The sequence below is a fragment of the Thalassophryne amazonica genome, chromosome 9 (assembly GCF_902500255.1).
Source record: "Thalassophryne amazonica chromosome 9, fThaAma1.1, whole genome shotgun sequence".
NCBI lineage: Eukaryota > Metazoa > Chordata > Actinopteri > Batrachoidiformes > Batrachoididae > Thalassophryne > Thalassophryne amazonica.
In genome coordinates, this window is record NC_047111.1 from 70,675,373 (window position 1) to 70,702,206 (window position 26,834).

At 41.4% G+C, this 26,834-nt stretch overlaps 1 protein-coding gene across 2 annotated transcripts in view; it reads left to right on the forward strand.

Moving 5' to 3' along the window:
• The first annotated feature begins 407 nt into the window (after window positions 1-407).
• ilk (integrin-linked kinase) overlaps window positions 408-26,834 on the forward strand; it is a 38,434-nt gene continuing 12,007 nt past the window's right edge. The window contains exons 1-10 of one of the 2 annotated variants that reach the window (XM_034178339.1): window positions 408-534; window positions 4,076-4,240; window positions 10,949-11,114; window positions 11,198-11,293; window positions 11,378-11,474; window positions 17,726-17,809; window positions 17,891-17,976; window positions 18,047-18,156; window positions 24,432-24,559; window positions 26,481-26,602. In XM_034178339.1, the coding sequence (XP_034034230.1) occupies window positions 4,152-4,240; window positions 10,949-11,114; window positions 11,198-11,293; window positions 11,378-11,474; window positions 17,726-17,809; window positions 17,891-17,976; window positions 18,047-18,156; window positions 24,432-24,559; window positions 26,481-26,602 (978 nt within the window). In that variant the 5' untranslated portion in view covers window positions 408-534; window positions 4,076-4,151. The remainder of the gene's footprint in view (window positions 535-4,075; window positions 4,241-10,948; window positions 11,115-11,197; window positions 11,294-11,377; window positions 11,475-17,725; window positions 17,810-17,890; window positions 17,977-18,046; window positions 18,157-24,431; window positions 24,560-26,480; window positions 26,603-26,834) is intronic. The other variant, XM_034178338.1, reaches the window with a different exon arrangement.

Here is a 26,834-nt window from a genome sequence, read left to right on the forward strand (position 1 = left end):
GATGGATGCCGTCTCTCCTAACAAGACCAGGTTTTCCCCAGAAGCTTTGCCAATTATCTATGAAGCCCACCTCATTTTTTATAAATATACATTAAATAAATAATAGTGAACGGCACAGCGTGGTGGCTTAATGGTTAGCATTGTTGTGTCTCACAGCAAGAAGGTCAGTGTGATTCCTACCTATGACCTCTCTGTGTGGAGTTTGTATGTTTTCCCCGTTTTTGCGTGGGAATTGGAAACTTTATGATTGTCTATAGGTGTGTGTTTGTTTGTCTGTATGTATCAAAGCAAACCTTGGTATATTTTGTAGCACGTAGGCGCGTCGATGTTGTGTTCCGTCCAGCAGGAGTCGCTGTTTGATCGAGGGGGTGCAAAGTAGCCCCGCTGCTTCTCCTCGGCAGGAGTCAGACATCAAACCGGAGGAGGTGCGCGGCGGAGACAGACAGGCCGTCCTCTGCTCCTGCTGCATGTGAGGAGGAGACGGCGGGACACGGTCGAAGGAGGGGGGGGAAAAAAACCTACCGTTAACCGCCGGTAAGATTTTTAATAAAGTTTTTCTATGATAAATTGTTGATTTCCTTCATGAAAGTGACGTTTTGTTGTGGGTATCAAACTTTGTTTTCACCTTTTTTTTCTTCAAAGTCGTCTAGTTCACCGTGAAAACACGACGATAAATCCTGGAAAATGTGGAACTTTTTTTTTAAACTAATGGTTGTTTCTTTTGATGGAGTATAATGCGACTATTCCGCTCACCTTCCTGTTTGGAATAATGGGATAGAACAAAAGAGAGAAAATTACATAAACCCTGGATGAATAGTGATCATCTCCTCAGAGAGGACTGGAGTTAACTTGTTTCCAGATGACCTTTTCGCGGATGACAGTGACTGATTAGTAATTTGTGCATACCTTTGCATTTAGGGGAGACAGGGATCTGTGTCACACCCACTACATTTTCATCAAATTAATAAGGGCGATTGTGAATACAAACCTTTACAGCCAGTTTTCTTTACACAAGTCAGGGGATGGCTACACGTCTTTGACTTCAGTCACATCAATCATTCAGAAATACAAACTATTTGGTGTTTTGTCTTTACCCATAATGCAACGTGGTGCAGAAAGGGCGCACATGCGCATGAAATCGTGGGAAGTTTCGGTTAACGTTTCTCTGTATTGGGACTGCCACGATGAGATGACTAGTCATGATGACGTTGACTATCAAAATCGTCTGTGACTAATTTAATAATTGATGTCATTTTTTTTTTAAGATTTGTTTTTCTCTCAAAGCTGTTTTTTTGTACCTTTCACTGCTTTTCTGGCCTTGATGCACATGGACAGTAGTGGTAATCTGGGTCAGCCATGATGTCACCGGAAAAGTTATGCCCAAACAGTATCATTGGCTAGCTGGCAACGAAGCTCAAAAGTTTGTGAGCATTTTAACTAAATTAAAGTTTAAAAAAAAAACATGCAATGCAAAATCTGCAAGGCAGAACTTGCCTTCCAAGGTAGTACAACGGCAATGCAAAAGCTTCTGAGAAGGAAACATGTTGTAACTGATTCTGATGAAGAGGGACAGTCGTCTCGGTAAGCTAATTGGCTAGTTAGCGGGTAACATTAACGTCAAAAATTAGCTACTTATATTGATAGCTGTAAACATTAACATTAATGGTGATGATTTCATTATTCTTAGCACACATGATATGCGTTTGCTGTACGTTATAACAGCCATGTCATGTTTGAATAGGAAATGTGATAACGCTAATATTTTATAATGCTACATTACAGTGCTACAAAAATACGTCCTTCAATGGACAGCTTTGTTACCAAGCCAACAACATGCACACCTCAGCAAACAAATATCTTGACTGAAGCCATCTTGAATATGTTGGTGACTGACATGAGACCCCTGTCCATGGTTGGCGATCAAGGTTTCAATTTTCTTTGTTTTTTATTTAGCACATACCTTAAACAATTCAAGTTTGAAGGTAATGATGGCTATACCAGAGCAGCTGCATGCTGGTGCGATAAGCCGCAATTTATGTGTCATCTGATTACTTGACTAATCGCAAAAATAATCTGTGACTAGTCAATTTAGGGATGCACCAATTCCGATACCAGCATTGGGTATCGGCCCGATCTCGTATTCATTTACTCGTACTTGTAATCATAAAACGTCTCCGATGCTACGTCACCCGATACCCTTTGACAGCAGCGTGATCTCAACCTCTCAGTGTGGGATTTTCACGCTCATGCACCGTAATTTCTTCGATTATAAGATGCTACTTTTTTAATACATTTTGAACACTGCGGCTCAAACAATCATGCGGCTAATTTATGGATTTTTACAGGCTTTTATGTAATTTACTCTGCCAATGCTGTCCATTGATTGGCTGAAAGCTGCAGTCCATCATGTTAAGTAAATTCACACACAGAGTAAATAATAAAGTCTTACCTGTTTCAGTGGATTTCATCATCATCAATCCACACAAAGCCTCCTGAGTTTGGAAAACAACACCTGAAAATACTTTAATTCCTCTTGTGGCTGAAAAAAAAAGTTCCTCCATGATGTCAGCACTTTGCGCCAGTTCCTCCGTCAGAACTCAGATCATGGTTTCAGAGGCGGAAGTTGTCCATCAGGCTGGGGAGTTTCAGCCCTTTCAGGCCGATGGGAGACCAGTTTGGTCTGCTACAGGTGTAATCCATTACATCTGTGGCGCTGCGTTTGGACCCTCCATGAGCTATAATTTGGGCCAGAAGTTGAGTCACTGCGCCTCATTAACGGCTCAGTTAGCACAGGCAACGGTCTATTCAGTCTGAGTGCGAGGAAATTATCCCATGACCCACAAAGAAAAAATAAAATAAAAAAATGTTAAAATTACTCCATTTTGCCTCTGTGTGTTGCGGCGATGCCGTGCGACACTGTGTGTGTGTGTGTGTGGCACACACCGTGCTCCTCCAATATTACATGTTCCACCTTTGGGGGGGGAAAAAAAACCGGTTTGTATTTGTGTATGTTACTGGTCCGTATTTAATTAAAAGTTAAAAGATAGTGTGGAGAGTGAAAGACTGTTTAGCTCAGTGTCACACATTGTAGATGAAAACAGAAACAGTGTCACAGCTGATAACACAGAAGCCTCTTTTCAAGTGAGATGTCTGGCAGTTTCATGTTTGTTAAGAAACACACAATTAATGTTAAAGGACAAATTGTTGTTGTAGTCAAAAAGTGATGTTATATGATTTAAGTGAAATGTTTGTAAATAAAATCAAATATTGGTAGCAGTTACAGTCAAAAAGTAAGGAACAACTGAAAACATGTTTTCAAAGTCATCATAAAACTGTAATGGTATCATTAAGTGTTTGTATCGGTACTCGGTATCGACGAGTACCAAAATGTATGTATTCACACTTGTACTCAGTCTGGAAAAAAGTGGTATCGGTACATCCCTATTCCCTAATTATCAACATATCATTTGTGGCAGCCCTAGTAGCTATATGTTTAGATTCACATTTTTGACTCTCAATATTACAAGATCTTTCAGGATCAGGCCTATCCTAAAATTGCTGAACTTTAGGGGACTATCAGCAAGATAATTTGCAACAGTCAGTAACTTATTCAGTGTGTTAAATATTAAAGGAAATGGTTAATTATTCAGGGTAAAGAGAAATATCCCAAACTGATCTTTTAAATTTTGCCTCAGTGTTTTGTTCTATGATTTCAGTTGTACTGTGACCTTGACATTGTGACTCACACTGAACCATGACAGAAGTATATGGTGACACCCCTGGAGCATGGATCAGGTTACCCTTTTCAGTGACGTGTGGGATTGTGTCTGTATGTCGAGGTGTCCTCCTGACATTGGTGTGTGTATATGGGATTGTAAATTGCTTTAGATAAAACAAAAAAAAAAATAAATAGTTAGAAACAATTATTACTGAAATAAAGCAAGAAACAAGAAAATAGTTTAGATCTTCTATCCTCAACAGAAAATTACCACTGTCCTCTGGGGAATACGATGTAATTGAAAATACAATAAAACCTTCTTGTTGCTCTTGAATAAGGAGTGTTTATTTTCTTTAGGCTCTGTGTTCCTTGTCTGCAGAGTCGGTGGATAGAAATAGCAGACACCTAAAGAGTCTACCTACAATACTGGGCTATGGATGACATATTCACACAGTGTCGAGAGGGTAACTCTGTTGCTGTTCGCCTGTGGCTGGACAACACAGAGAATGACCTCAACTTGGGGTAAGTGGCTATATTTACACAAGTACACCATACTTTCATAAGCAGGGGTGGTGGCCAAGTGGTTAATGTGCTTGGTTTCAGTTCGGAAGGTTCTGGGTTCAAATCCCACCCCTGCCACATTTCTCCATGTAATGTGGAGTTGCGTCAGGAAGGGCATCCGGCGTAAAACCTGTGCCAAATCAACATGCAGATCCATCTTCAAAAACAGCCATGTGTTGAAGTATATGTCATACTTCTAGAATTAGGCACACTCTCTGAAGAGTTATCAACAGGAAAAACATCATATTATACATGATATAGAAGACAACAAGGTCCTCCTATGGATTGCTCATAAACTAGCGGCCTAACAACTAAACAGCATCACTCTGGATGCAGTACATGAAATCAGTCGATATCCCAAGAACTTTCATTAAAGCTGAAAAAAACTGACTGGAATCTTAAAATCTTAAAAGTTTGTTTGACATGCTGCCTTATTTGACAGCTTGTGGACATAATTTGTATGCAAAGTCACTCTATATATAGTATTTGCAGAAGATGATGAATATCAGAACCAAAAAGCCAGATGTATATCAGCATTTCATTAATGGTCTTCATGTGTTTTGTCATTAAGAACATTTTTAGTCCGGACTGTCCACAGACCTAGTTGTTAAGCAGGTCTTTATGAGAAGTTTGAAGTCATCTGGAGGCATGACAATAGAATGTGGAATGAGTGAGGCTCAATGAGCATTGTGGGTGCTTCTGTCCCTGTCGTGTAGAAGTCAGTGATGCAGTGCAGCAGTTTACTTCTGTGCAATACATAAACAGTGATCAGCACAAGGTCGTGTTTCGTACCAGGATTGCCAAGGATACAAAGCATAGAATGGCCGTAGCTGATTTCCTTGAGGCGAGAGCCTCACATTGACCCCAGTCTTCTGTTTCAAAGGCTTACAACAGCAGGAACAAGATGTGACCATCTTCCTCAAATCATGTCTTATGAGCTGTCTGCTTACACCGCTGCTTTATTTGATTCCAAAATTATCCTGACAGCAGTAAACAAAGCAGTCTTAGCTGATGCAATCTGACACAATGGCTTAACCCCAGTGCTGGCACTGTGTTTATCAGTAGGCTCCCTTCCCCGTGCCGCTGGCATGTTAAGCATTCCCAGTCTGTCTGTGTGCCAGGCTGTATTACAACAAGGTGAAAATTCATGTGCCATGAAAACAGCCAAATCTCCCCACTGTAAGACACAATACTCATATGAAAGTCATAATAAATCAGTAGAAGGAAAAATGTAGAATGCAACAGTGATCTTATTCCTTGTACTCCTATTCAATAATTATCCTCATTCTGTGAAAATGGAGAACCGTCATGGGTATAGTGAAGAATATGACTTACCCTTCCAAAAATGCTATCCTGAAATGTGAATAATGTCATTATTCAACCAGGTATATAATTTGCAAGGACTTTGCAATTCTGTCATGGATCTGGGTAGCCCTGAAAAGGGCCATTGGGGGTTCGGAATTAGATCATCCTAAACAAAAACTGGATAACCGGTGTCCTCGTCTCCAGCACCTCTCCTCTCCATGAGCCTCTCTCGTGAACTGTGGACTTTTTGACTCCAAAATGCCATTCGTCCAGTGTACATCCTCAAGTTCTGCAGGCTCCAATTTGTCATCATCTGACTCGAAACCCAGGAAATCATCCTCGGAATCTTCTGTCATAAAGATTTCCCTGAATAATTCCCTATTCCCCGGTTCAAAGTTGTCAAGTATGCTGTCTTCATCAACAGCCTTCTGCCGCCATGATTCATTCGCTTTCTCTGTTCTCACACATGCAGTTGGACGGACAACCCCCCTATGTTGGGGAGAGACTTGTCTAACCAATGCAAAACAAGCATTAGACCCAGAAGTATGTCTGACGTACTCATGTGGACCGAGCTTCAGCTAATCCTGGGTGTTCATTGGTGATAACATCAGTTCTGAGGGTAGCCTCCCAACACTAATGTAGCGGACCAGCAGGCAATGGAAGTTTCTCTGGGAAGCGATATTTAGACGATCAGCAAGGAGCATAATGCATGGCGGTCTGCTATATATCAATGATCGGTAGCACTAGAGTAGGGTTGGGTATTGATAAGATTTTATCTATCGATTCCGCTTATCGGTCCGATTCCTTATTGATTCCCTTATCGATACCTCTTGTGAATTTTCTTTGTACTAAAAGTAGGCTTTACAGATTTTCTATGTCAACAACATTTTATTGAGTCTTAAAGTAATTAAATATGAAATTGGTCACTGGATCCTTACACTCTGGATATAAATAAACTCTACATGGTGGATCCTTGATCCCTGGACATAATAGAAATAAACAAATTATGTAGTTTTTGTCCAAAGCATTTCTTTTCAGACATTATTGGCATGAATGTCTTTCCATACATCTGAGCTGAGCTCTTGCAGCCGGCTGTGCTACACGTCAGGATGTAATTCAAAAAAACGTTTGTCAATTGTAGTTTATTGTCTGTTGTATTACAGCATTTGTAAAGAGGTGTCATTTTATTTAAAGCGCAATTCGTTTTGAAGTTATTAATTCCGACCGGACTCTGTCTCGGCAGAGATTTGCGGAGCGTTTGGAACTGTGCCGATGGAATGGAGGACGATTTTCATTTCTTGACTGCAACAAGACAAGAGTCCCAGTTAGTAACTTTAATCCACACAAAAGTGACTCACGATTGACATATTTTAATGGCTTTGAGAGGAGTTAAGAAGCGGGGCTTGCCGCTTCTGAAGAGCAGCGAATCAAAGAACCGACGAGTCAGTGGATCGAGCACTGCTTCATTGGTTCATGCTTCAAAGTGGAGTCGTGCTGCAGAAGCGGTTGATTACAGACCAGCTACAGGGTCTGTAATCAGCCTAGAGAAATGATAATTTTCCAGACAAACGCTAAAAAACAACGGCCGCTCTGAAGGACCGATAAGGGAATCGTTAACCAAAAGACTATTGATATCAGTGGATCAAATTGTTTCTTAACGATTCCTTGAAAAGAACTGGTTCTCCATACCCATCCCTACACTAGAGTTAATCTGACCACAAAAGGAGATATTCATTTTGGCATCAAATAAAGCCATAAACAAAGCAATCTTAGCTGATGCAATGTGACATAATGGCTTAAACAATCTGATCTCAGAAGGAGAGATTCGATGCCTCCTGGATGGAGATGCTTTTCTACATCACATTCTGTGGACCCGTGGAAAAAATCTGTGAAGATATCCTTCAAGACTACTGTCGTTATGTCTCCATCAAGTATGGGAGAGCTATTTTTGTCTCTGATGGGTACTTGTGGCCCATCCACACAGATATGAGTTGAGGCATAGCTGCAAAGGTTTTGTAACGTATACAATACTTACCTTTAATTGGATCCTTTCTTATGTCTCCCATGGGTTCTTGGTCACTATTAGTTTAACTGTTGCCTGCTGTGTTAGTCAAATGTGTTTGATTATCTATTGGTCATAATGTACAGGAAAGACTTATGTTTGAAAGGTTAACCTATTTAGGCATGTTAACACCTTTACTTCCTGACCCAGAGTTGTGCATTTTAGCATCCAAGGGTAATCGGCTTTATGTAGATTTTAAAATATCTTCCCATGGTTACATTTTTGTAGATTTTTTTTTTTATATTTTATTTTAGCTGTAATGAGGAATAATATGCAACAAATGGAAAAAAAAAACTATAGCAGTTAGTAGTGGGTTGACCTAATTTTAGCCATACAGTATCTTGCTTGGAATATACGACTTGCAAATGTATTGTCTTTCATTCCTTCATTCATTTTCTGATGCTTATCCAAATCTAGGTTGTGACAGTAGACCAAGCAGCTCATCTCCACCCTTCCCTATCCTAGGCCAAATCCTGTAACTCTTCCTGAGGGATCAAGCCAAATATAATCCTTCCAGCATGTTTTGGGTCTTCCCTGGGACCTCCTCCTAGTTGTACATGCCTGGAAGATGTCCCTACGGAGATGACCGGGGGCATCCTCAACAAATATCCTAACCAATTTGGCTGGCTTCTTTTGATGCGAAGAAGCAGTGGCACTATGCCGAGTCCCTCCCCTGTCCCTGAGTGTAAGCCCAGATACTCGACAGAGGAATCTCATTTCCACCACTTGTATCCGTGACCTTGTTCTTTTGGTCATTACCCCAAACGTCATGGTGAAGATAGGAGTGTAAATTGAGAGTTTCGCATTCTGGCTCAGCTTTTTCTTTATCAAAAGAGTTTGGTACAGCATTCCCAGGACTTCAGACACAACCCCAATCTGTCTATCATCTATCGAAATATACTGCTTTACTATTTTATAAGATTTGTGTTTTTTGTTGTTGTTTTTGTTTTTGTTTTTTTGTGGGTGTTGTTGGGACCCATGGCAGGTAGAGAGAGTTGTAGTGGGGTGGAGGGTAGCTTGTTGACCTAGACCTCCAGGTCAACACAACACTTGTAGGGGGAAGCAACTACTGATAATCACTGGGTTTTAACGAGCACCTTAATTTAAAATAAATGAGCCAAACAGTTGGCAAAACTTTGTTCCATCTTAGCTGTAATGGGTAGTCTGGTTTGTGAATTTGTTAAAAATCTAAATTTATGTAAAAGGCAGTGAGAGATGTGGGAATGGTGAAAATTGTAGACATTGTGAAAGTGGTTTTGGGGGTATTTTTAAGACTTCTGCTGGCTTGCATAATTTCCTAAGGAGAAAGCAGAAGCTAAATAACTCTGTTACGTCATTCTTGGGCCTGGCCATATATGTGCAGTTTGTTAACACTGACGTTGAGGCATGCAGAGCCCTGAGCCAGCCATGCAGCAGTCAGAGCCATTTCCTCTGTTCGACTACCATACAGGGCCAGGCGCTTACCGACAGCTTGGAGCTGCAGCTGCACATAAACATCTGAGACCACTAATTACTCTGCAGACCCAATTCTTCTGAAGAGACTTAACCCTCCTGAGCTATCCATTTTAACTCTTCAGAACACATTGCGTTTGTGCATTGAGCGCTGTGGGAGCGCCACAGTAAGACAGAATATGTGGCTAAAGATTCCACAGTGTATTTGCACTCTGTCATTCCTGAGTTTTTTTTTTCCCCCCTCATGCTTTTTATAGCACAAGGGGTTGGTCATATTATGAACTGTCTGTCTATAATGTAGTTCACAAGTGGATAGTGAATGAAAAACTGCTCTTTTTCTATAGTGTGAGCCATTTGCTGTGAGGCTGTGCAAATTGTCTTGAATTTTATTACGAGGAGTGTAGTTTGTGGCTTTGAACAGAGTTGTGAAAAACCACAGAAGCTTACGTAAAGGATGTTTTTTTAGGGTAAAAGAGAACAAACACGTATGTGATACATTGACTCTAGTTAGGCTGTTGCATTGCTGTGGGTATGTGACTGTTCGCAAGTATTCCAGCAGGCAGAGGCATTTTTAACACAACAGAAGGAAGCATGTCTATATAAAGATGGTTAAATGGGCGTGAGGGCCTGTGTTCACAAATAGTGTTTTGTCAGCTGGTGTGATGGTGTTAAAAAGCTGTAAATCCAAACATTCAGTCTATTTTAGAGTATGCAAAGAAGGCAAAATAGTAGACAGCAGGGTCAGCAGGACCAACCACCGTTGTGGCGTTAGCGCTGCAACCATATAATAACAGTTTGGCACAATCTAAAACAGGACTTTAAACTAATCATTAGTTCCAAGCAGAATCTGTATTTTAGCATTTCTGGTTTTGGGTTCCATCTTAAAGGGATATTTAGTAATGTTAAAGGTGGTTTTGATCACATCTAGTGGTGAGGTTTCACATTTCAGCCCAACCAATAGTCTGTCTGAGGATCACCTGTGTTTATGTAGGTAGAAGTTTTGAGCATGTTCAAAACAAATGTAAAAGGGATGCAGAGGCTGGAGGATGCTCAAAGGAAGCACAGACAATGCACAAAGAATGCAAAGACGACATCATGGTTGGCCAACGGATACTGAATGAACGCACAATGATCGTGGCTGTTTGCCGTGATTTTTATGACTAAAGTTCATTTTATAAAGCACTCTTATAAAGTGCAAAATAAGTTCCTTGTCAGCTGATGTCCACCGAGTTTGTCAGAAAGTTTTGTGCGTGTTGAAAACTTTGAGCAGAGATCAGGCAGAGTACTTTCCCACTGCCTGCAACTTTGTTTGCTGTTTTGTCCTTTGATTGTTTTTTAATTATCCTGCGTCTGTCCGCGTCATTATGGGCTTCTGATTGGCCAAAGCTCTGGTGTCAATTCAGCACAAGTGGAGAAAGAACTGACGCAGCAATAACATGGAATGCAGCTCCATGTCTTGAAGAAGACAATTCTCTCTCTCTCTCTCTCAGAGTGAGGGAGACAGAGACAAATCACGAAGTGTGACAAAAACACCTGCCTTTGGCTCTGTACACAGAAGCTTCAAATGACAGAGAGTTCTAAAATTTATTTAATTTCTCCAGTACCAAAAGCAGCGTGGGTGGAGCTTGTCTGTATGCCGGTCTTTAATAATTTTGCATTGGGACCCTTTTAATACCCTTTTAATACCACTTACCATTATTCCAAATAAACTTTCTTCTGGTTTTGTTTTTGTTCCCAGTAGTACAACAATTGTTTCTGTTTTTCGTTTTCATTCCTTGAACTGGTTCTAAGCCTTGGTTATAAAGCAGGTTTACAATTTGGCCATATTTGTTCACTTACGTGTGTTTTAGTGATGATCATGGCTTCAGCCCCCTGCACTGGGCTTGTAGAGAAGGCCGGAGTGGCGTAGTCGACATGCTGATCATGAGAGGCGCTCGTATTAATGTAATGAACCGCGGAGACGATACACCGTTGCATCTCGCGGCTAGCCATGGACATCGAGACATTGTGGCAAAGGTAAACACTCACAGGGAGGTGCAGACATTTGTAAAGGGAGCTTACCTGCTCTGTTTTCTAACTGTTTGACCTGACACCACCAGCTGATTCAGTGCAAAGCGGACCCCAACACTGTCAACGAGCATGGAAACACGCCACTCCACTACGCCTGCTTCTGGGGTCAAGACCAGGTGGCAGAGGTGCAGAAAAAAATCATACACAGACACTGAAATCCTGTAATACAGGTTGTCTGTCAGTGACATGATTTGTCCCTTCTTTTCTAGGACTTGGTGATAAGTGGAGGCCAAGTGTGTATATGCAACAGGTATGGACAGACGCCACTGGATAAGGCCAAACCCAATCTAAGACAGCTGCTTCAAGGTTAGAGGTCATTTGTCTGCAGTCTAGTAATTTTAGCACCTCCCCAACCACATAATCATGTGTTGTCAGTTTTCATAGCACATTGTGTGCGTACTACACTGGCATCAACTGAGCACGTTTACACCACTCACATAACGGGTCATGTTTCAGGGAGCATATGCTGACGCTGCACATCACTGCATCTACCATGCAACGGAACCATCCTGACAGTGCAGCAAATAACTGAAACAATATTTCACATGGTGATACAAGCACCAAATCCAGCACGTCTCCTTAGACATTGCTCTTTTGAAAAAAAAACAAACTGACAGGCCACTTGAATTTTCCATAGGCGGCCACGTAAGGGTTAATTGAAAAATTACACAGGGGTTAAAATATAAAAATGCTCCAATCATATTGAAAACTATACCACATTATTTGTCTGATCATAAAGATTCCAAAAAGGTATAGTTTGGACTATCTATGACTGAATGTTATGGGGTAAAAACCGTAAGAATGGTGACAAAAGGTCCATTTCAGTTTGTACAGGGGTCAAAAGTTAAAGTTGCTCCAGTTTTAGTAAAAATGGTGCAAATTGTTGATTGAGCTACTTGGATTAATAAATGGAATAGTTTTGACTGTGTTGAATGCTTGGTCTCTAAAGTAAAGGTCAAGTAATGTTGACGTTCTTTGAATTCTGTGACATGTGACATATGTTATCCTGTAACGTGATAATTAAGCATGATGCATGGTGCAAACTATTCCTTTCTGAAACCCTATTAACTAAACCAATAATTTGCATCACCGTTGAACAAAAGTGGAACAACTCAAACTTTTGACCCCTGTGAAACTGAAGTTTGTCACCATTCTTGTTTTTGAGATGAGATGAGAGATATACTTTATTGATCTCACAGTGGAGAAATTATGTTTACACTCCAGTTACCTCAGACAGCAATTAGTGCACACTTATTACTTGTTTACCATAATAATGGCACACATCAGAATTAAGGACAGCACATACACATTTGACATTGTTTATGTTCAGTAAATTTGAAGAAGTCCCTTATCCGTATTGAGGCAAGTGGGTGAAGGTCGCGCAGCAACCATGAGTTGCGCCACCATCAGCTTTCCGGGGGGGGGGGGGGGGGGGTGACCAGCAGCAACTAAAACCGCGCGTGATAATAGGGGTGACGTGAGCAGAAGCCGGAATGGGGCGGGGGGGGGGGGGGGGGGGGTGATGGGAGCATGCTTCAGTCCTATGAAAAACAGTTTATTGTCTTTGTGGGTTGAGATAAGAAAAGAGCCAAATAATCACCAAGGCCTGAAGACATTCCTCTGGAGGAAAACAGTCGGGCAATTTGTCCTTCAGGCTTGATAAGCCTGTCGTGTTGTGGTTTGAGCAGTGAAAAACACTTTTTACAGTTCCACTTGAACAACCAAATCCCAGTTATGAATTAAGAATATTCCCCGGCCTCTGAAATCTTCAACTTCATCTGCAAGGCACACATCTGCTCCAAGATGTCATCCAGTTGGTGTCTGAGTTCAAGAGTCATTGCAGTCTGAGAATGCAACGCCTTGCCCACGTTGTTAATCATGACGGACAAGCGAGGGGCCGTGGTTCTTGATGCCGCCGTCTTGCCAATTTTCCGATAGATCAGGGCAGCACATAAGCCAGAAAGTACCAGCCTTGCTACCATAAGACCAAATATGAATAAATCCTGGACGTCCTCAACGGAGAAAGGCAACAAGCATGCAATACACCAAGACCCCCAGGAGTCGAGAACATAGCCCGCAGGATGCGTTCTATCTGGGCAGGTAGGATCCCCCGGTCCTGACCTTCTTGTAGAAAAGATGGTGTCAATAGCGTTCAGAGACCAGCTGATCAATTCCATGGTTAATCCAATAGTAGTCCAATAGAACCAGTATCCAATATAATTTGAGGAATTCACAGTCTGGTGAAGTAGGGACTTGAAGGTTAAAGCAGAGAGCAGAGATAAGGGTGAGTGGAGGAGATTTGACCGCCCTTGTCGGAGTCCCAAGCTGAATTTACCCCATAACTCTATAGAATTCAGTCATAGATAGTCAAAACTATACCTTTTTGGAATCTTTACAATCAGACAAATAATGTGGTATAATTTTCAATATGACTGGAGCATTTTTATATTTTGACCCCTATGTAATTCTTCAATTAACCCCTACGTGGCCGCCTATTGAAAATTCAAGCGGCCCATCGGTTTTTTCAAAAGAGTAATATCTAAGGTGTACTTTTGCCAAATTTAGTGCTTGTATCACCATTTGAAGGATTCCTCTGTAAATATTCTGTTATATGCTGCACTATGAGTCCTGGAAAACAATTATATGCTGCACTATGAGTCCTGGAAAACAATCACTGGGGTGGCTGCCACAGATAGATCATTACTTTAGAAAGGAGAGGGTGGAGCAGTTGTCTGCCTGGGGGGTTGCCATCCAGGACTAGGGATGGGTATCGAGAACCGGTTCCTTTCGGGTATCGTTAAGAAATGGTTTGATCCACCGACATCAGTAACCTTTTTACTTTTTTTACTTTTACGATTTCCTTATTGGTCCTTTAGAGTGGCTGTTGTTTTTGGGGGTGTTTGTCAGGAAAATTATAACTTCTCTACGTTGATTACAGACCCTGCAACGGGTCTATAATCAACTTTTCTGCAGCGCGGCTTTGCTTTGAACCTTGAACCAATCGAAGCAGTGATTCGCAGATCGAAGCAGTGCTTCGATCATTGCTTCGTTTATTAATTTTTTTCTTTCGCTTTCCCGCGCTAAAACCCTAAAAATCATATGGCTGTGTGTATTATTTACCTTTTTTATGTTAAACCGACCTGTTATGGTTTTCTGAAACAGTTGATAGATGTATTTTATAACTTAAAAACGGGACCGAGGCTAACACGTTAGCATGTCTATGGCATTTTCAATGTTAAGTTAGCATTAAGCAGTTGCAGCTGTCAAGTGTTTGTTATTGTAAAAGAGTCAACTGTATTACAAATTGTAATATTTTTTTATTTATTTTTGTTTATATATTAATAATAATAGCAAGCACAACAACAATAGTAATAATAACTAATCTAATGATTATATACAATTTTAGAGAAAGAGACAAAAACAACCTGAATGAAAACACAAAAGAAAATATAAAACCAACAATGAACATACATAAATAAATACATACATACATACATACATACATACAGAAATAAATAAGTGTTTCCTGTGAACACCTAGTGACTCTTAAGGGCCTTTCACACTGAATGCGTCAGAAGCGTCAAAAATCGGTCTAAAAAGCATTATTTTCAATGAGACGCGTTGCTTTTTAGACACGTCAGAAGCGTCATTTTGATGCGACGCTTCTGACGGGAGCGCGCATTGCCGCTTGTCGGCAGGCTGATGCGGGTCAAAGTTCAATCCAATCCAACTTTCGACACTCTGAGCTGTGACGTACCTTCGCGTTGTCCAATAGGAACGACGCGTCGGGCCAAAACACAGAAGACTCGTGGCAGAAACCACTGATCTCTACAAAATGGATTGGACCAATCCGATTGGTGCAGAAACCACCGACCTGAACAAAACATTAACGTATGACAGGACTGCTCATTTATTGAGCAGTTTTCTGAAGAAAAATCATTGGAAATGTTTTTGTTGTTGTTGTTGTTTGTTACCTCAAAATTTCTGATTACTGTTAAAAAACGTTTAGAACACTTGTAATTAAAATAGCTAAATAAATCAATAAATGGTTCTTTAGAAACCTTTCATCTGTAAATTAAAACCACCTGTTATTTCAGATTAATTTCTTGTTTAACATAAGGAACCTTGGACATTTATTTTTAGACAAATTAAATAACATGGAAACTTGTACATTTTTTAAAGTCTGGTAGATTATTTATATCTCATTTCAACCAGAAAAACAAACACTAAATAAATACAAATGTGTATTATAAATGCAACAGGAAATAATTTAACAATGACTGCAGTGTGATTGTAAAGTAGGATTTCTGTGACATAAACCTCATGATTCATTTTATTATAGTAATTTAAACTTGTAATTTCGTCAAAATATGTAATTGCCTTTAATGTTGTTATCAGGACAGTCATTTCTAAAATATGAATTTGAGCACAATAAGTGGAGAGCTTCTATCTGTGCAAATGTCTTTTGACTTTGATTTGTGGACATTTTTAATGATCCATTCATTTATTGATAAAATATAAAATGAAACAGCTTTTTAAAAAATAATAAAATAGTTGCTGTTGAAAGAGCCTTTTATTTAGAAGCAGGTGATGTTCTGCTGGATTCTTTGGATGAAGGTCTCTTCTGCAGCTTTGAACTCTGGTGGTTTTGCTTTAGAGCAGAGATGTTTTCTTTCGACTGGACTTCGTGGTGTTCAGCTCATCAATGGAAGTTTGGTTGTCTGCACAGCAAATGTTCCTGATTGGGACAAATAAAAATATTTTTTTTAAATATAAAGAAACACTAAACAGTTTATATATAAAAAAGGAAAAAAAAAAACGGCAAAAAAAAACCGATGGAAAAAAATTTAAAGTTATTTAATTATTTAAAGTTGAGCTTTTGTGGTGTCTGAAAAAAGCTGTAGCTTTATTTGGTAAAAAAAATAAGAAAGACTGAACCATCTACAAATTAAAGCGTTCACTCCGATCAACTGTGCTAAAAAGCTAAGCTAACGTTAGCCGATCAGTAAACATTCACAGCATTGCAGAAACGTCACATTTTATTTTTACATTATCCTCACCTCGATAAAGCTGCAGAACTAACCTCCGTTGGGCAAACTGCGACTTCGCATATATCCAAAAAGTGGGAGATTTCGGACTGAGTGGGTTTGCTCCATCACCCCGGCTACCGGTCTGCCCAGGAATGATGCGTGAAGGCCGACTTCTCCGTGCGGGTCGGCCCGCTGTCGCGGTTCGATCGATAACCCACCAAGTTGTCAGTCCTCCCTCGGTCGGCGTCACTCCGAAAAGTAGCTGAAAAAAAAGCTTCTCCCAGCAGGGTGATGGGAGAATCGTTCTACTGCTGTTTTTTACTTTTTTTGTGGTTCAGGCGACGCAAATTCAAGATGGCGATCGCTGAACTTTTTTCAGAGTGTGAAACAGGCAGTGTGTGACGTAGCCGCAATCTCCGCCCCCTTGCTGCTTCCGAAGCGATGCGTCTGACGTCACGACGCATTGGAAAGCATCGGCCTGACGCGCTAGGAGGCGTTAAAGTGTTGCGTTAAAGCCTGCAGTGTGAAAGGCCCATTACACCTCCATTTCATCCCTGTCTTATTTAAGTTTAATGACAGTTTGTTTCAGTCAAACCATATTTTCAGTGTGTTAATTTCTTCAGTGAGTTCCTCCAGAACTATCTGCCAAACTAGAAAACTGCTGCATCCTAGTAAGAGCAGAATACTACTGGAATGAATTTGAATAAGGAAAGTTTTTTTTTTTTTTTTTTTTCCCTCACCTAAATGGATGCTGCACTCACTGCAGTTTATCATCTGGAATAGTCCCAGATTGCATTTCAGAGCTTCTAGAATTTTTTCTTTTTGTTTTTCACCACTTTCATCCCTGAATATTTGTGCGTTAAAGTTAGTAACTGGGACTCCTGTCTTGTTGCGAGAAAGAAACGAGAATCGTCCTCCGTTCTGTACACATAGCTCCAAACGCTGTGTGGCTCTCTGCCGAGTCAAGTTAGAATGATAGAATCCAGTCAGAATTAATAACTTCAAAGCAAAACACCATTTTATTTTTATTTATGTCCAGAGATCAAGGATACAGTGACCAATTTCATATTTATTTACTTTAAGACTCAATGAAATACATAGAACCCTCCAAAGCCTACTTTTAGTACAAAATTCACGAGGTATCGATAAGGGAATCGATAAGGAATCGGATCGATAAGCAGAATCGATAATGGCATCGATATCGATAAACTCTTATCAGTACCCATCCTTATCCAGGACCCAACCTGGTTCTGTATTGTGGTGGATGAGGTGGCACCAGCAGCACATGCTCCTAGACCTGACGTGGGTGAATGCGACTGATTTACTAAAACTGTGGAACATTTTCTCTATGTGCCTGATATTTTGTAATGCGAGTGGGGTGTTGCTGTGCACTCTGCGCGCTTTTGCTGTTGTTCCTTTTGTTTTGGTATGCAGCACAGTTGCTGTCCATTACTAATAATGTGTTCTCAAAATATGAAATATCACAACCCACATTTTGCATCCTAACCTCTTTTGTTCTGTTCTTAGAAAAGGCAGAAAAATTGGGACAAAGCATGACTAAAGTCCCCTATAAGGAAACTTTCTGGAAGGGCACCATGCGAACAAGACCTCGTGAGAAACATGATTTTTTTTTTCTTCCTATTTGGTCATATCAGCATATTTGGTTCATTGGTCATGTTTATGCTCTTTCAGGTAATGGGACCCTGAATAAGCAAGCTGGTATTGATTACAAGCAGCTGTCGCTTCTGGCTAAGATCAATGAAAACCAGTCTGGAGAGGTCAGTCACATGCTGATTATTGGCTTTTCTGTATTTTTTCCATCTGCTGCACTTTGTGCTTTGCCTGCAGTTATGGCAGGGTCGATGGCAGGGGGATGAAATTGTTGTCAAGGTGCTACAGGTGAGAGACTGGACCACCCGGAAGAGCAGAGATTTCAATGAAGAACATCCAAAACTCAGGTAATTTACATCCACTGTGATTTTGTGACATATGTGCAACCTTCATAGATTGAAATACTCAACAATTGCTCCCAGCATAAATATGACATAAGAGAGACAAAACATTACATTGGCGATATTTAAGAAGCTTAACAAAAGTGCCATAATGAACCATTATCACATATTACAACATACTCGCAAACCAGCCCTCATGAGTTATCCAGTTGTTAAGTGTGATGTAACGCATCATGTGATTTTCAACTTCCGGGTCCAAACAAAAAAAAGGCTGGTTGTCATTAACATTGAGAACTGCACTGAGACGCTCTGATCAGGCTGCACTTAAACCGTTGCACACGGACAACAGCATTAACATCGCAACATAAAACTCTTTGTATATTGTGCCTAAAACTCTCCTGTATATATTAACTGGGTTTTTAGATGTTACTGCCTTTGTTTTATGCAAAAATGCCAGAAGCTCAGGTTGTTTCTCTGTTATTTTCAGTGGTATTTGCTGTGAGCTGCAATCGCTTCCTGTTCATGTCGTTCGAGGAAAGTGAAATTTGCACTTTAACGTCATGTTTATTGTAGTACAGTAGTGTTCAGAATAATAGTAGTGCTATGTGACTAAAAAGATTAATCCAGGTTTTGAGTATATTTCTTATTGTTACATGGGAAACAAGGTACCAGAAGATTCAGTAGATTCTCACAAATCCAACAAGACCAAGCATTCATGATATGCACACTCTTAAGGCTATGAAATTGGGCTATTAGTAAAAAAAAAAAAAAGTAGAAAAGGGGGTGTTCACAATAATAGTAGTCTGGCATTCAGTCAGTGAGTTTGTCAATTTTGTGGAACAAACAGGTGTGAATCAGGTGTCCCCTATTTAAGGATGAAGCCAGCACCTGTTGAACATGCTTTTCTCTTTGAAAGCCTGAGGAAAATGGGATGTTCAAGACATTGTTCAGAAGAACAGCGTAGTTTGATTAAAAAGTTGATTGGAGAGGGGAAAACTTATATACCCTTATATAAACTTATATACCCTTCCAAGATGGCGCCACGTGAAGGCGCCCTGGTATTCTGGTGCTGCCTGTTTTGTCTGTTTTTGTGTGTGAATCGTGTGTCATCGTGTCCCTACACCCGCGAGGAGCTTCTAAACATCAAATCATCAACACCCACGGACATTACGCCAGTTTTTTTAGTGCCTGCAGCTGAACTGGTTCACTTTTTGGCCAAAAAAGTGAGACAACGGCGGAGAGGAAAACGAGCTGGAGCTGTCGTGCGCCTCAGATGAAGGGGCACGCGCACGCCCCTACCTGGGATATTTCTCTCCAACGTCCGCTCACTCCACAACAAGATGGATGAGCTGGCACTGCTGATGAAGAAGAATAGAGATTTCTCCTCATCTTGTGTACTGTGCTTCACGGAGACGTGGTTAAATGCACAGACACCGGACTGCGCGCTCCAAGTAGAGGGATTCCAACTCCTCCGAGCAGACAGAGACCGAGCACTCTCTGGTGGAAAAACTAGAGGTGGAGGACTCTGCTTCTATATCAACAACGCCTGGTGCTCCAATGTGACTGTGATCTCCCAACACTGCTGTCCCTCTCTGGAATATCTCCTCATAAACTGCAGACCGTTCTACTCTCCACGTGAGTTTAACTCTTTCATACTTTGCTCTGTGTATATTCCACCGAGCGCGCACGTGCACGAGGCCGAGCGCGCACGTGCACGAGGCCGAGCGCGCACGTGCACGAGGCCGAGCGCGCACGTGCACGAGGCCGAGCGCGCACTCGCGGATCAGATTATGAGCGTGGAGAGAGACTTTCCGGACTCTCTTGTTATAATTCTTGGTGATTTTAACAAAGGGAATCTCAGTCAGGAATTACCAAAATACAAACAGTTTGTTAAATGCCGGACCAGAGAAGGGAGCACGTTAGATCATTGTTACACGACAGTGAGCGGCGCCTACCGCGCGGTGGCCCATGCATCTTTGGGACTCTAGATCACGTGATGGTCCACTTGATCCCCACGTACAGACAGAGACTTAAACTCTCTAAACCTGTTGTGAGGACGTCTGTTGTGTGGAGCAATGAAGCTGTAGAGGAGCTACGCGCGTGCTTGGCCACCACGGATTGGGATATGTTTGAGGCTTCAACAGACAGTCTAGATGACTACACGGACACTGTGGCGTCATATATTCATTTCTGTGAAGACAGCATCATCCCACAGCGTACCAGGGTGAGATATAACAATGACAAGCCCTGGTTCACACCTAAACTCCAGCAGCTCCATCAGCAGAAAGAGGTGGCTTTCAGAGAAGGAGACAGAGACAGCTATAGAGGTGCAAAGTACAGATTTAGTAAGGAGGTGGCAAAGGCTAAATCCATGTACAGTTCACGTCTGCAACAAAGGTTCTCTGCCAACGACTCGGCCTCTGTGTGGAGGGGGTTGAAAGAGATCACCAACTACAAGCCCAAAGCACCTCATTCTATTGACGACCTGAAGCTGGCCAATGACCTGAACGTTTTCTATTCACGCTTTGAAGACAAGGACTCACACCTCCCCACCCCCCACACAACTGGATATTCAAACACTCTGGACCTCCCCCCTCTCACTGCTGCCCTCCCCACTCCCCCTGTTGCCCTCTCGGTCCAAGAGGAGGACGTGAGGAGACATTTCAAAAGGCTGAATCCACGTAAGGCCCCGGGCCCAGACTGTGTCTCTCCTGCCACCCTGAGACACTACGCTGATGAGCTGGCCCCAGTCTTCACGGGGATCTTCAACACCTTCCTGGAGTCATGCCATGTTCCAATCTGTTTCAAGTCCTCAATCATAGTTCCAGTCCCAAGAAACCACGCGTCACTGGACTTATGACTACAGGCCTGTGGCTCTCAGCGTCTGTAGTCATGAAGACACTTAGAATGCCTGGTTTTATCCCACCTGAAGTCCATCACCGACCCCCTCCTGGACCCCCTGCAGTTTGCCTACAGAGCCAACAGGTCTGTAGATGACGCCATAAACCTGGCCCTGCACTCCATCCAGCAGCACCTGGACTCCCCAGGAACCTACGCTAGGATCCTGTTTGTGGATCCAGCTCTGCTTCAACACCATCCTTCCAGCTTTGCTCCAGGACAAGCTTCTCTGCTCCACATGCCAACTCCACCTGCAGTGGATCACAGACTTCCTAGACGGACCGGAGTCAGCGTGTGAGGCTGGGAAAAAGTCTCGAACACTAGGGCTCTCAGCACAGGATCTCCACAGGGCTGTGTCCTTTCCCCTCTGCTCTTCTCCCTCTACACTAACTGCTGCACCTCCAGCCACGCTCTGTAAAGCTCATCAAGTTTGCGGACGACACCCACCTCATCGGACTCATTTCGGATTGGGGATGAGTCTGCCTACAGTTGGGAGGTGGACCGGCTGGTGACTGGTGCAGCTAGCAACAACTTGGAGCTCAACGCCCAGAAAACAGTGGAGATGATCGTGGACTTCAGGAAAGCCACAGCTGCCCCATCACCACTGTGGTCTGTCACCGCTTCCTCGGCACCACCATCACCCAGGACCTCAAGTGGAGTCAACCATCAGCTCCCTCATCAAGAAGGCCCAGCAGAGGATGTACTTCCTGCAGCAGCTGAAGAAGGCCAAGCTGCTGTCCAGCTGATGGTGCAGTTCTACACGGCCATCATCGAGTCCATCCTCTGCTCCTCCATCACGGTGTGGTATGCCGGGGCACAGCCAGGGACAGCCACAGACTGCAGCCATTGTGGCCTCTGCTGAGAAGGTGATCGGCTGTAGCCTTCCATCTCTCCAGCGACCTGCACGTCTCCAGGACTCTGGGCCGAGCAGGTCGGATCACAGCTGACTCTTCTCACCCTGCACACGGTCTATTCAACCACTCCCCTCGGGCAGGAGGCTACGGTCCATCGGACCAGAACCTCCCGCCAATAAGAACGGTTTCTTCCCCTCTGCCGTTAGACTCATGAACACTCATAACTCAGTCACCTTAAGCTTAACTCTGTCACTTATCATGGGTCACTTTAGACAGTGTACTTGGTTTTTAATTGCACTCCTCCCACTGCACTGTTTTTGTTTCTCTGTTTTTCTGTTGCACACAGCCTTTCATATTTCATATTCTTTTGTTTTTATCTTATATTTTTCTTATTTTGACACATATGTTATATTTTTATCTTAGCATTTTATCTCTTCTTAATGTTGCACCATTGTACCGAAGCAAATTCCTAGTCTGTGAATCCTGTTCAATTGCAATGGCAATAAACTTCTTCTGATTCTGATTCTGATTATACGCAGGTGCAAAAAATTACAGGCTGTTCATCTACAATGATCTCCAATGCTTTAAAATGGACAAAAAACCAGAGACGCGTGGAAGAAAACGGAAAAAAAAAACCCATCAAAATGGATAGAAGAATAACCACAATGGCAAAGCTCACCCATTGATCAGCTCCAGGATGGTCAAAGACAGTCTGGAGTTACCTGTAAGTGCTGTGACAGTTAGAAGACGCCTGTGTGGAGCTAATTTATTTGCAAGAATCCCCCGCAAAGTCCCTCTGTTAAATAAAAGACGTGCAGAAGAGGTTACAGTTTGCCAAAGAACACATCAACTGGCCTAAAGAGAAATGGAGGAATATTTTGTGGACTGATGAGAGTAAAATTGTTCTTTTTGGGTCCAAGGGCTGCAGACAGTTTGTGAGATGACCCCCAAACTCTGAATTCAAGCCACAGTTCACAGTGAAGCATGGTGGTGCAAGCATCATGATATGGGCATGTTTCTCCTACTATGGTGTTGGGCCTATATATGCATACCAGGTATCCTGATCAGTTTGGGTATGTCAAAATACTTGAAGAGGTCATGTTGCCTTATGCTGAAGAGGACATGCCCTTGAAATAAGTGTTTCAACAAGACAATGACCCCAAGCACACTAGTAAATGAGCAAAATCTTGGTTCCAACCAACAAAATTAAAGCCTCGCAGATGTGAAGAAATCATGAAAAACTGTGGTTATACAACTAAATACTAGTTTAGTGATTCACAGGATTGCTAAAAAAGCAGTTTGAACATAATAGTTTTGACTTTGTAGCGTCAACAGCAGATTCTACTATTATTGTGAACACCCCCTTTTCTACTTTTTTTTTTACTAATAGCCCAGTTTCATAGCCTTAAGAGTGTGCATATCATGAATGCTTGGTCTTGTTGGATTTGTGAGAATCTAATGAATCTACTGGTACCTTGTTTCCCATGTAACAATAAGAAATATACTCAAAACCTGGATTAATCTTTTTAGTCACATAGCACTACTATTATTCTGAACACTACTGTAAATAACTTTTATTAACAAACAGACATGTATATTTTACCTATGCATAATAAAATATATAAAGTAAAAAGAAAAATGTTTTATTAAGTGTTCTTACCTTAGAAACAGACGAATGCGGTTAACGGAGGTGGAGGCGGAGAACGGCGGGAGGGAGGTTTGCACACACACACTGTAAACACAAACTAAACTTAAACTGTAGATCCTTAAAAGGATCATACAGACATAACTTTAATTGTAAACTTGCAGGTCTTTGGACCCAGAAACAGATTTATTACGTGATGCGTTTGGTCAGAGCTTAACAACCGGATAAGAAAAAATAGGGCTGATAAATGATACAGTTTTCCTATCAATTTTCCTGCCCTGGAAACTGGCAATAAAATCAGGGCAATACAAATCTTAAAACAGGGTGATACAAAAAAGATATTGAAAATATCAGGATTTGTATCACCCCGCTTTTCATCCAATCAGGAGCCCCCATTTCTCAGCCCTGCCAATGACACACCCCCATTTTGTGTTTCTCTAGTAACAAGTGTAGGATCCTGATACAGGATCTAGATCATTTCATTCAACCAAGATCTCTGATCAAGGTGAGAGAGTTGTAGCTTCCCTAGCAGGGAGAATTCTACAACTTGAGTCTCATACTGAAGCTGCGAGACACCAAGAACTTAGTGAAGAGGACACTCATAACTTTATAGAGAGACATATGAAGAAGAACACCACCAGTAAAATGGAGATTGATGTGAACTTGTTCACTGAATGGCTGAGTGGAACCAAGAAGGAGAAGAGAGGGCTCCTTGTTCTTTCTCCGGTGGAACTTGACAAATGGAGTTGAAGATAATTATATGGCTCTTGTTCTTTATTTTTGTTGAAATATGTGATAAATATCTTATTACATGTATGTTTATGTATCATGCCCTGATGTATCTGTATCTCTACAACCGTGACTGCTAAGTCTTTTCTCAACAGGATCTTTTCTCATCCAAACATTCTGCCTGTTCTTGGTGCATGTCAGTCACCGCCTTCCCCTCACCCCATCATCATTGCCCCCTACATGCCGTATGGATCTCTCTACAACATACTCCACCAGGGCACAAGTAAGTGTGTCATGTAAACACTAATGTAGTTAGCATAGCATAAATAATATAGCATAGCATTTTCTTAAACAGATTGTCAATGGAATATGAAGTTCAGATGGGTACATCTATCATATCTACATCTATCTACTGTCGGACATGTTCATTTTGTTTTTACTTTATGACCTTAAACGTTCCTGTAATGAGTTTCGAGAGAACTTTTACAAGAGTTTGAGGATGTGGAAGTAGCACTACAACAAGCTTAACTCAACTGATTCATAATGTTAAAATCAAGCCGTATCAGTTATTTTTTACACCCTAATATATAACGAGGCCACAATTCATAGTGCTCCAAACACTTCTCTGTGGGCAAACATACAATTTCTTGGCCCAATTCGATAAATTAGCTCCATCTTTTGAATAGTACATGAACTGTGCCGAGTAGAGCGCACACAATGCATGCCAAATTCAGTATGACACCCAGTGAGAGATGTTATTATTGTCTTTATGTGATAATAAATACAAAAATATGTTTTTGAGTACAGAATAAATTTAGATTGTTCAGAGAGATTTGTGCATGCAGAGAAATGAATGTCTTGGCCATATGTGTTGTCCACACTGAATGGACCTTTCTCTATACGATCTTTTTCTTTGTCGTTTTTTTCCATTAACATGGCACCAATTCAAAAAATATCTGTGTACACACGAAACCACTTAAAATGCTGTCATGTATATGCCAGGCCTGTATGTAGTGCTGTAATACTGCCACAAAAATCAGAGATGTGGAGCAAGCACAATACAAAGTCAAGCTTCTGTCTTCGAGTCACACTGGATTATAAATTCAACCAAACTACAAGACAATGTTGACTAGGAATCGTGTCAATCCAAATATACCTGTATAATGAACGTGTTTCAGGTGCAGCACCCGAGACACCGCAGAGAAAGACATGATTCTTGTGGCCGGGGGTTAAAACTGATGTTAGAGAGATGGGCTGTGACATCATTTTGCAAAAGTTGCATATTGGGTCTACACACAAAAAAACGCAATACGGCATTTTGAGATTCATTCACTCTGGCATCCGTTTTCAAAAGGTAACGTTTTTGGGCTCCGAAAACACCAGTTCCATGTAAAGGAAATACCGATACATGCAAAACTTTTGTGGATTCGCCTGTATTATATTTCATCCACATGCAATAGCATGTCGAGTGCGGCATTTAGCTGTTTTATGATCCATTGGCTGTGCTGTGGATACCTTCGTACACGCTCTTCAGAAGCTGCATCCTTTAAGGTGCATGTCTATTTTCTTTCTTTTGGCTGCACCATTGGGCATTTTCAACAGTGGAAGCCTCCATGTCCACGTCATGCAAATTCTTAATGGAAGTCTGGTAAACTCTGGCCAAAGCTGACTGTGATGACTGTTACTGTTTACGTATTGTCATTGTTCTCACAAGAAATAATATGAAATATTGTTACATCATTTTAAGCCCATCCCTAACAATAACTCAAAACAACAAATGCTATCATCTTATGAATGGCCAACTTTAAATGGCATATAATGAGGATAAATTCTTGACAATTTGTTTAGCTTTGATTCACTGCATCAATACAGAAAGCAAGTTTGTTTTGCTTAATTAATGTACAATATGTCTGAAACCAAGGCATGTCTAGGTTTGTTGTAGGGAATAATCCTATCATCCTGTATGTGATAGAAATTATGAGCAGGTGTACTTAAAGTTAGTTGGATCTTGAAATGAACTTGATTGTTTGTTTAAATTAAACAGCCTTGGTCTGTTGTTCATCAAAGCTTGCAGATGTATACATGCATTTATATTGGAAAAAACAAACATGAATTTAAAACCAGCTGTACATCGCAGTGTTTGAAGATTTCTGACATGTGTTTTCTGTTCTGTCTTAATTCATCTCCATCTTTTCCTTCCACAGCTGTGGTGGTTGACCAAAGCCAAGCAGTGAAGTTTGCTTTGGACATTGCCAGTGGCATGGCGTTCCTCCACACTTTAGAACCGATGGTTTCACGACTCTATCTCAACAGCAAACACATTATGGTAAATGGCTGCTCTTTTGTTTTTGGAATCTAACCATAATGTGACTACTGGTAATAAAGAAATCATTACAAAAAACTAGTCTCTGGGTTCTCCTGAAGCAGTGGAACAATGGCACTGCGCCATCATGTTGGGTCTTAATATCATCGTGCAGGTTTTCAAATTTAGGGTGTTCCCTCTCTGTTTTCTCCGATAATTATTTATTTTTTCACGTTGTTGTGAGTTTTGGAGCTTT